This window comes from Miniopterus natalensis, chromosome 6 (assembly GCF_054644295.1).
Source record: "Miniopterus natalensis isolate mMinNat1 chromosome 6, mMinNat1.hap1, whole genome shotgun sequence".
Lineage (NCBI taxonomy): Eukaryota > Metazoa > Chordata > Mammalia > Chiroptera > Miniopteridae > Miniopterus > Miniopterus natalensis.
The window spans coordinates 54,813,970-54,825,066 of record NC_142086.1 but is presented as its reverse complement, the minus strand read 5'-3'; the positions used below and the strand labels follow the sequence as shown (position 1 = coordinate 54,825,066).

Sequence of the window (11,097 nt, the reverse complement as noted above, 5' to 3'; positions counted from 1 at the left end):
ACACACAATCTTTATTTTCCCTTCCTTGTGCAAAGCTCCTGACCCAGTGCCAAGAATTAAAGGAAGCTCAGTGGACCAATGTCCAGTGGGCCCAGGTTTCCTCTTTAGAAATCTCAGGGGGAAGGAGGCCTGAGGGAACAAAGGTGTGAGGCAAATGTTTCTTCTACCAAAGAAGCTCCACAGACACTTGCCCTCGGGAAAGGAGGGTAATGCCAGCACCAGCTGAATGAAGCTCACTGAACCCCACTGAGACTCCTCTGGGTACTGGCTGGCAGTACCTTGCAGAAGGTACCTCAGTCCTCCTGTGACTCTCCACTGAGGTTATCCCTGCAGCCAGGGTTGTTTCCATACTGAGAGACTGTGATTACCACGATCAGGTGATATGTGGAGAGTTTGTTGATCTGTCCAGTGCTTTCAACCCCAGACCAACTTCTCAGCAGTTCAGGCCAGAGAGAATCCCTGGGAAGCATCATGAGGCCTCATTTTCTTATGTGAGCTTGTCCCATCCACACATGTACTGCACATTCATTCTTCCCTGGCAACCCGGGTCCAAATGGAATCATTTCTCAGTGACCAGAAATGACCCTATTCCAAGATGTGTGGGTTATTCTCTCTATTGAGTATCTTCTTAAGTGGCACCTATTTCCAAACCACATTATCCAAGATACCATGGACAAGTTTCTTAAGTTTTCTGAGACCCAGTTTCTTTATCTGGCAAATGAGAGAATAAATCCTGCCCAGCATATATTTCATGGTTGTTTTGATGATCCAGAATAGGAATTTTCAGTCTCTCAATGATAAAAAGGTACTTCAATTTCCCTAAATCCCACAGTCACCATGGGGCAATGTATCTTGACAAGGAAATGGTGGAATGGGAGAGTAAAAACCTTCTTAATCTTTCCCATTTTCTGTTCCCATAGTACATTTTTTTTTTTCAAATCAGGAAAAGTCCATCAGTAAATAAATATTTATATTTATAAATATATATACTACATATATGTACACACACGTAAGACCATCAGAAAGGCCTTCTGGTCATACTCTGGGAGTGGTAGGTGCAGAGAGGCTGGAGGGAACTGCCTGATGGCTTGTCTCCTGGTCTCCTCAGCAAATGGCCCTTCCCGGCCGACTTCTCTGGCTTCAGGAATAGACTGCCACCAGGGCTTGGAACTCAAACAGGAAACACTTTGGCTTGAAAAAGAAAGAAGCTGGGGGTGGTTTTTTTCTTCCCTTTTTACACAATATTATGACACCAAATTGAAAAATAAATCCCAGTTTCTCTGCTTTTCCTCCCAGGTGTTCACAGAACTAAGAAAATAAATACCACATCTAAGGTGTGCTGTGCAGGCAGCTCTGGGGGCTCCTGGAGCCGTCTCTAAACAAACACTGTCACCAGGAGAAGGCTTCGGGAAATAACAAGTGCCCACTGACAGTGCAGAGAAACAAGAATGGAAACAGCTTTCCACAGCCTTTCTGCCTCCTCAGCAGGTTCAGGGAGAAGCTGTCGCTCGAAGGACGACCAAGAAACCAACGTGCGCTTGCTGAGCCCTGCCAAGGCTTATGCTCTGAGTGTCGGAGGCCATTTGTCTCTTTACAGAGGGACCTTTGTGTAAGCTCTCTGGACCGGGAGCTCTTTCCCTTGGCCACATCCGATCTCACCATAGGCAGGAAACCTGCAGCCTGCTCTTTGTGAATGTCCACGAGGAAACTTGCAGGGTCGGCGGGGAGAAAGGGGGCAATCCCCTTCAATCTCAGAAAGTCTCACTGACGGCCTCTGGGAACGTGGAGGCTGCTGCAGGAGCCAACCATGCCCGGTGGGCCCTGAGTCCACTTGAAACATTCGGTTGTCACTGACTCTGTCAGGGTGTGTCCACTGTGGAAATAAAGAGAATGTATGGCAGGTTGAAGGTTTCCTCCTAAAGTGTGGCTTTGTTTCCACTGCTTAGAGAGGAGAGGGTGTATGTATTTGTGCGTGTGTGCATGTGTGTGTGTGTGTGTGTGTGTTACAGTTTCTTGTTTTCTCTCTTGGTTTAACTGGCAATTGGCACATTGTTTAGTCTTTTGAACGGCTCTTTCTCCTCAGCGAAAAGAAGCTGCTCTTCTGGGGAGGTCCCATCATCATGGGCGCTTGGTTCTTGTGAATAATTTTAATCTAAAAGCAAAGAGGCAGAAATGAATTAGTGGCATGCAAATCCCAGTACCCTATGGGAGAGTGAGTCTCAGAGAGAGGAAGGAAGGCCAGCTTCAGGTTGGAAGGAGCACCATGCAGAAGGACGACTGTCCTTGAACAGCGTCAGAGCTGGCAACTGGACCCTGACTAGGCCTGGAGTTTGGCGCTACTGGAAGTGAGGGGCGGAAGCACTGGGGACAGACAGGTGTGAGCTTCCCACGTGGTAATCAGCTAGCACCTGTCTTGTGTCCTTGCTATTCATAGACTTTCAGAATGTCACAGCCGGAGGAGACCTCAGGGACCATCTTGTTCAACCCCTCTGCAGGATAGAGGCCTAAGGTCACACAGAATGGGGTGGAACAGCCAGAGCCCAGTTCTGCAGATTCCCAGCCTCCACTGCTCCTAGCCATTCCTGCTTAGGCAGTGCTGAGATGTCAACCAGTGACTCAAAGTTGACTTGTCTGACCTCTGACTCGAGCAACATGATCTGGAGACTTCCCAAGTGTATCTCTCAGATCTTTTCTCTTTTCTTCATCTTGCAGGAAAGACTTAACTTTCCTTTAAAAGCATGTGGGTGTCTTTTGTTTGTTTGAATTTCAAGTTTTATGAGTATTTTCTCCTGTAAACTTTAAGTTAATTGGAAGTGGAAGACATTGGTGAATTCTCATTTTTGCCTTTCTTCCCAACCTTATCCTCAGGGCATAGCTTCAAAATGCTTAATCCTTATTTGCATGTGGCCTGGTGACACTGCCACGTCAATAATCTGCATTATCAGTGTTTCAATCACATCGATCAAGTATGATGTGTTCAGAGTCGGAAGATGATGTGGGAACAAGAGGTATTTAGGATTCAAAGACCTGGATTTGCATCCCAGAATGCCCACGTCTTTGCTATGAACCTTTGGAAAAATCCCTTAGTCTGGGTCTGGTCAACTGTAATATGAGGATATTTGTCCTATTTTTCTCACAAAGTTGTTGCGAAGATCCAATGGTAGACTGCCAATGAAAGCCCATCATAAAGTGTGAAACGGAAAGTAACAGTTAAATAATTGTTATCTTACTTTGGGGGAGGAGAAAGATGTATACTAAAAGCAACAGAATCTATGAGCCTCTTCTCGTGATTTTTATCACATTGGAAATGACATTGTGACCCAGAAGAACTATTGGGGAGACCCATCAACATGTTTAAATGAATGTAGCATAAATCAAGTGGAGTCAAAAAGAAGTTAGGTAAGGAGTAAGAAGAGTCTGAATGGAGTATTTGAGGAAGGCTTTTAAGATCTGAAAGGAAGGGAAGGAAATGTGTTGCTGAAAAGAGAAAGGGAAGGCACTGGGGAGAGGGGCCACATATGAACTGGTTGAGTGGAGGGCAGAGGATGAGAAATGGGTTCTGGGACACAGATGGGACAGTTAGTGTAGGGCTTTAAGGGGCTTAATGTGAGGTGATGGGGAACCAAATAACTTTTTAAGTTGGAGAGTAACATGATAAAAAAATAATTTGAAGGAAATTATTCAACAGTTGTTGTCAGGGTGAGCTGGAATGGGGGAGTCTGGCCAAGAGGATAGTACTGGAAGCCAGGTTTAAGTTGATAAGGCCCCAGGATATGGAAAGGAAAGGGCAGGACCAAAAGATGTGGAGAGTTCCTGAGTGATGGAAGCTGAAAATGACTCTTATGTTGGCTCCCACAAACCTGGAGATCTAGAAGGGGAGTCCGTCTTTCTGTTTTGTGGTAGTCACCAGAGGAGCAAGCCAAGAACATATCAAGCACTGTTTTGTGTTATGTGCCTTTTATGGGCATTATGGTTATTCCAGAATTTATGGAAGTGAGGCATGGACTAGGGACTCTGACAGCACTTCTTGGTGGCATGTAATTTTGCACTCTCTGATGACAGCAATTTGTGACACATTTCCTTGCGGTGAGCCCTCTCTTCCTCCCTGAGCACATGAGACCCTTGAGGGGAAGAGCTTCGCCTCGCTCACCTTGGTAGTCCCTGAGCCAGCACAGTGCCTGTTCAGAGGGCATGCTGTGGGAGCAGTGACCCACTAGCCTTCCAAGAAGAGAGCGAGTACCCTGGCGGTGGAGATAGCTATGTTTGGGGCAGAGTGGCAGCTGGTGCACGGCCTACATTTCCAGCTGATGGAGCCCATTTTTCCCCCAGATGATAGAAGACCCTGGCTTCTCCTTTTTCTCCCTCTAGCTGAGCTATTTATTTGCTTGTTAGCACCTCCAAGGCAAAGAGGAGGAAGTGAAACTCAAATCCCTCTTGTTTGGTTTTTCAGCAGTTTTGACGAAGGTCTTGATTGGGTAGGAGCTTGGAGATCCTTTGAAGTGGTTTGTAGATTCTAGTACTACAGGTAACTGAGTGTTGACTGTATGTATACACACCGAAGGCAAGAAATATGAGATTATATCCTCTTGGAGGCAAAGAGATGTCAGTCTCTTACCACTTAATCCCCAAATTAGGAGGGGCCAGTGGAATTAAATGGCAAAGATCTCATTTTAGAAGATAGTTGGGTGTGGTTAAACCTGACTTTTTAACCCCTAATGGAAAGAGAGCATTCATGTTTCTGTAGTTAGAATCCAAATTTTACTGGTAAATGGGCAGGGCAGGCAATTAACTAAAGTCTCCATGATTTTCTTAAACACCTTTTATAATATTTACATCTGACAAGCACTAAAGACAGCAGCCCCATGTTCCCAGCTCTCTTCTCTATTATAGAGAGAAGTGATACAGTAGACTCCTGTGCTAGTCACAAAACGACTGCAGTATATAATTTCCCCTTTGAAAGGAGTAAATTTTAAAATTTCGCTAGTGCTGGGAGTTGACTTTGTTTTGGGGACCATCTTCTGGAAATCAACACATTTTTATTACTTCAAGAGAAGCAATAAACTGAGAGACTTACTCCTGAACGTTGCCCTCTCAGGGCAAATAATTCGAATCATGCCCAGCAAAATGGCCAGTAACCATAAGTGTGAACCTTTCCCCAATCATTTGGGAAGTATCCAAGTCTGCCCTGATTTCAGTTGGAGATAAAGGCACAAAACTGAAAGGTCTAACTAGTCTTTGTGATATTTTAAAAAGTCAAGGAAATATTCCTGCTTAAAGTGAGTTTTGAGGAAGAGAAAGGGGGTTTGCAATATTTCAAGTCTTAGCTATTTCTGGGTTCTCTAAGATCTTAAGATGCCCTGCTCCATAAGAATGTTTCCTGCCACCAGAGGCTTTCAAATGTAGCTGGACAATCGGGTTTTATTAGGGGTGGAGAAGTCTGGGATTTATTGATAAGTTGGGAAATTCAACTAGATTATCGGTTCTCAAAGTGTGGTCCCTAGACCAGCAGCATCAGTATTTCCTGGAAACTTCTCAGAAATGCAAATTCTCAGGCATCCAGACCTACTAAATAAGAAAACCAGCAATTTGTGTTTTAAAAGCTTTCCAGGTTATTTGAATGCATACTCAAGTTTGAGAATCACTGGACTAGATAAGTAGAATCCTTTTCAACTTTGAGACCCTGCTATTATCTAACTCTGACAGAGGATCTTTAAGTAATTTCAAGGCTCAAATGATGCTGCCTAACTGTGATGGTAAAGCATGAGAAGTCATTGTACAGGGCTGCAAGCACAAGGCAAGTTGTTAGATTATGTATATTTTATACACACATACCCTTATGTATAAACAAATATATGCCCATTTTTGAGAATTTAGAAATTATGAAAAAAAATTAAAAATCACCTAGAGGTAATTGCTGTTAAGTTTTTGGTAGGTCCCCCCCCCCCCCCGTTTGTTTCTGTGCTTATATGTTTTTAATAAAATTGAAATCAGTTGTTTTCATTTAACATTATTTTGCAAGCATTTCTGATGTTACTAAAAATTCATTAAATATAATTTTCAGTGGCTGAATATTATTCCATTTGATGAATCCCATATAGCTTATTTAACCCTTTCCCTAAATGTTGGGTTTTTAGGTAATTTCCAATATTTTTTTTTGCTATTATGAATAATATAGACATTGACATTTTTATACATTGGTTCCTGTATTTCTGGTAATCTGTATTTTACTTAGAATAAATACCTAGAAGTATATGAACAATTTTAAGGGTTAAAGGAACTGGATCAATGTATACTAATATTTGCAAGAATTTTCTTGATATATGGCTCCATATGCTTCCCAGAACAGCTGTACCAGTTTATACTCTGGCCTCACTGGTTGAGTGTGCCTGCCTCGCCACATCCTTGACAACAATGAATATTATCTTTAAAAGAAAAACAAATTGTACTAATTTGGTAAGTGAAACATGGCAGGACTTTCTCACTATTTTAATTTGAAATTCTTTCTCCCCTTTTTTCTTAATTTGTTATATTAAATATTATTTAATAGATTTATTAGCCCATAGCATTTCTTCTGTGAATTGTCTGTTCACAACTGCATTCCTAATATTTTCTCCTACTGATTTCTAGGAGGTTATTATACATTATGGGAATTAACCTGATTGTTGAGATAGCTATTGTAAACATCTTGTCCTTAGCCTTTAAAGATCTATATTGATTCTTGACTTGTAGAGTCTAAAATTGGTTAATAGTCATATATGTCACGTTTTCCTCTTTAGAAAGTCGTTGATCACAGTGTGATTATAGTCACCTTTATTTCTCTCCCTAGCTAGTAACATTTAATTCTTTAATAGAATGGGAGTTTTTCTGTTTTGTTTCTGGAGTATAGTTTGAGTTGAGAAGTGGTATATAGTGACATTTTCCCAAACAGGCAATTTCTTAGATAGCATATGTTAAACGGTCCATTCCATCCAAATTATTTTATGATCTTCCTCTTTTTCTTCATTAGTTTTTATGTACTAGAGTTTCTTAAGGCCCTCTTCTGTACTGTTGATTTATCTATACAATATTGAGCCAACTATTGTGGTTTTATAGCTGTTTTAATATCTTGTGGGAAGCCCTTTCTCATAGTTCTTTCATTAAATGCCTTCGCTATTGCATTGTTGTTATTTTTTTAAGTTAAAAATCAATTGCAGTAGGATTTTGTTTGGGATCCCTATTTAGAAACATGTTTCTAAATTCAAATCCTTTTTTATATTTGTTAAGTCTTTAAGTCTGCATCTATTTTTATATCTGTCATATTATGTAATGTTATAATTAAATAAGACCATTACCACATTTCTATTTTTATTACATTTATTATATATTTTTTATATTTTACTATCTATGATCATTGGTTTTTTCTTTTTGAAATTAAGTTTTCAAACATTTGACATGTTTAAAGAACTAGTTCTAGATTTTCCTGTTTTTCAGTTATTTAATTTCTACTTTTATCTTTATTACTTTCTTGCTTCTGCTTCTCGATTTGTTTTATTCTTGTTTTTCTAATTTTGAAATTATTCATTACTTTTTTTCTTTTTAAGTAATAGATGTTTATGAGACTCTGAAGATACCTCCAAATATGGCTTAAGCTATATTCTTTAAGTTTTGAATGAGAGTCTTTTAATTTTTATTATTTTTTAAATAGTCAATAATGGCAGTTTTAACCTCTTGAATCTGCTGTTGTTTAGAAAATATAAAAATCTCTGAGTAATTAAATTTTGTTTTTTATTCACTTAATCTTCTATTATTAAGTTTTAGTTTTATTGCTTTGTGGTCAAATAAAAAATAACTTCTATAATTTCTGCTTCTGGATTTTATATATATATATTTTTTGTAAACTAGTTTATGATCTATTTTAGTAAATATTCTGTGGATCCTTGAAAAAATGAGATATTTAATTTGCTTATAGGTTACTGAGTGTTTTCATTCAAGTTTTATGTCATTTAGTTTTTCTGCTATTTGATCTCAAAGGCAGAAACAAATATTTTAAAGGCTTCAATACCTTTCTATCAACTTTTTCTTATATATCAATTTTTTTTCTTCACAATATATATTGATACAGTTTTTCACATTATATATTTTGATCCTGTTATTAGATACCTAAAATTTTATGACCGTTACATCTCATAATTGAATGTACTTTTTAACCAAATAAAAGTGACCTTCGTTATTACCCTTTGTTTTTTCATTTGTTCAGTCCTTTGTTCATTGTTCAACAAATATTATTGTGCAACTATTAGAAAACCAGGCACAGTGTTAGGTGCTGGGTGAACACCATAAAACAGATAACTCCTGTGGTTACTCCTTCAGTGGAGTTTTAGATAGGTCCTCAGGGCTGTGGTGCATTCATGGTGACCATGTTCGTGCGCTGTGGGAATTCTGCCCCAAGACCTCCCGTGGGTGACTGGCTGGAAGTTCTAGGCTAAGTGTGCAGATTTGATTTCCACACAAAGAAGCACTTTCTAACAATTAGACCTGGTCATCTGCAGAATAGTCTTTCTTTTGGGATTGTAAGTTCCCTGCCACTGGAATGATTCAGGCTGAGACTCTCAAGAATGCTGTAGATGACGTCTCAGAAGAATTGTGAGCTCTTTGAAGACAGGTCTGTGTCTCATTCAGTTTTAGAACTGGAGCCTCACAGCGCCTTGCACACAGCAGGTATTCAATAAAAACTTGGTAGGTAAATGAATGGATGGATGAATAAAGTGGAAGAGAGGCTGCAATAAGATGATTTCTCAAAGCCTGTGCAACTCTGAGATTCAGCAATTTCATATTAAGTCAGTGCCTCCAAAAGGTTCAAAATAAAGCTTCTCACCCTCAGCTCAAAAACTGGCAAAACTTACCATGCAAGGTGGCTGCATCCAGGGCTCCCCATCCACTTGCATCGGCAGCAGCTTGTTTGTCCTGGAACCCCAAGAACCAAGATAACACAGTGAGCTTCCTGGAGTCAGAGAATCAGGGTTGTCCCCACCAGAGAAACAGAAATGGGAAGACCTTATTTGCCCACCTAAGAGTGCTTCTCTAAGACTCTCCTGGGGGGTTGTTAAAAATAGATTCCTGAACCCATCTCAAGGATACTGACTCGTCATGTCCAGGAGTCTGCATTTTGAGAAGTACTATGGGTGATTCAGTTGCTTTGGTCCTCAGACCCTATTTTGAGAAACACTGCCCTGGGTGAGCAGCAAAGTCCACAGAAGACTGGGAAACAGTGGCCAATAGTATGGCAACACCACTGCTGAGCAGACCCTCAGTCAAACAATCAGCCAGAGGGCCTGCGGATGGTGCTAAAAATTTCACTGAAATGGGAAAGGTTATGAAATGGGAAAAGGCCTGGTTTTTATGTTGAGTGAGAGGCTGCATCATGTCAATGATGTAACGTCTTCAACCTGTGCAATGTACAGCTCAGGTGTCAGTGTGTCTTGCCTTGGCCTGGGTCCTAACCATCCCTTCTTTCATCTCTTGAACAACACTACACTTTGTGGGTTCATGAATGGTGGATCTGGCTTAGCTGTGAAATAAGGTCTTTGGGAATATTGTCCTCATTGGTAGGAGCAGAGAAGAAGAGAAAGCGTTGCTTTCTTGCTTGGGACAAAGCTTCTCTGGCATGTGGATTGTCAAAAAGAGAGAGATGAGGTCTTCTGACTTCCTTTGCTAAAAGAGTTGTGAATTCTCATTACATCATCTTTGGGAGAAAAGGCAGGTCCTTTCAGAGGTCTCTGGTCTGGGCCAGGAGGGGATAGCGGCTACCCAGAAAGCCCTCATCTGGCAGCTGCCCTGCTTTTGAAATGATAAAATAAGGGAGGCAAGTTGTGTTTTAATGTAGATGATTCTCTGACTGCCCCTAGGGATATTTAATAATAAAAAATAAACCTAATAACAAAACAAATAATAAGAGGAGAGAGTAGGTTTTTGTTCTGAGGGCTGAGGAGAGCATCTGAAAAACATACAGGAGGATGGGGCTCCTGGCTCACCCTCTCTGTTTTTATCTGGAAACAGGTCTACTGAATATAAAGAGAAATCCCTCCCTCTTTTATGTGTGTGTGTTTTTTTTAATTCTTCTGGGATCAAGATGTTACATTCTCTACAGTCTACATAAATTATAGCTTAGATGTGCTGACTGTACCCACTCGGTGTTAGAATCATGGAAACTGGATGGGGAAGGAAGTACAGGGATTAATCTGGAAAGCAGGGGCCCCAGCATAGCAATGGCCCAGAGATAAAGAGGAGCAAAGCTTTGGGGGAATAATAAAAAAGACAGAGAAGACACAGAGAAAGAATGAAGAAAAAGGGTTAGTGGGGTAGATCTTCAGCTAAGAGACATCAGGGAACAAGCTCAGGAGACCATCCTGAGGAATGCAGGGGAGTGTCAAGAACAGAGTTTCCATAAGTGTGCTCTGAGGACACTTGTCCAAGGGGTTCTGAGAGAAAAGAATTCTGTGGTCAAGTAACTTTGGGAAACCTGCATGCTGTGGTCCCCTCTAGGAGATCCCCAAGGCGCACTAATAGATTTGACCTGTAGAAAATGAATGGGAAAAGGAAAGGAACAAAGACTTCTGAAATAATCAGGTGGAAAAGAATCTGATTAGTTGCACTGATTAAACAGAAGCAACTGAAATCAGAGGATCCCCTCCTTTAGGCTCCTTCCCTCCTAGGAGCCTGCAGTGGCTGAACTTTGTGGTCCATACCTTGAGTCCTCATCTTCTTAGTCAATTATAATGAGTTTCCTGATGTTGCTGGTTTAGTTCTACAAAGGCATATAGGAAACAGTGTTTCTAAGGCCACTACCCAAGAAAGAGCAGAGCAGAAAACCTGGTTTTTGTCAGAATGTGCCCTCTGACATACATCTAACATTTTAATTTGTAGAGATTAAAAAAGCAAGGAGTCTTACACTCCTTTTTAGAGAATTTCACCAATTCATTCAAAGGTAACAGCAAACTGGTTGTGGTGGACCCTCTAGTCTATGTCTTAGATGACTGCATATATCCAGTTTGGAAAATTGTCTCCAAAGAAATACATTTTTTATAAACATTATCAAGTTTCTGTCCGCATGCTTCCTGC

At 40.6% G+C, this 11,097-nt stretch overlaps 1 protein-coding gene across 3 annotated transcripts in view; it reads right to left on the bottom strand.

The window, feature by feature from the left end:
• Positions 1 to 2,053: 2,053 nt before the first annotated feature.
• Positions 2,054 to 11,097, bottom strand: part of DGKG (diacylglycerol kinase gamma) — a 136,268-nt gene continuing 127,224 nt past the window's right edge. For all 3 annotated transcript variants that reach the window (XM_016200189.2, XM_016200190.2, XM_016200191.2), the window contains 2 exons: positions 8,883 to 8,943; positions 2,054 to 2,152 (listed from right to left, as the gene is read on the bottom strand). In XM_016200189.2, coding sequence (XP_016055675.1) covers positions 2,054 to 2,152; positions 8,883 to 8,943 — 160 coding nt within the window. The remainder of the gene's footprint in view (positions 2,153 to 8,882; positions 8,944 to 11,097) is intronic.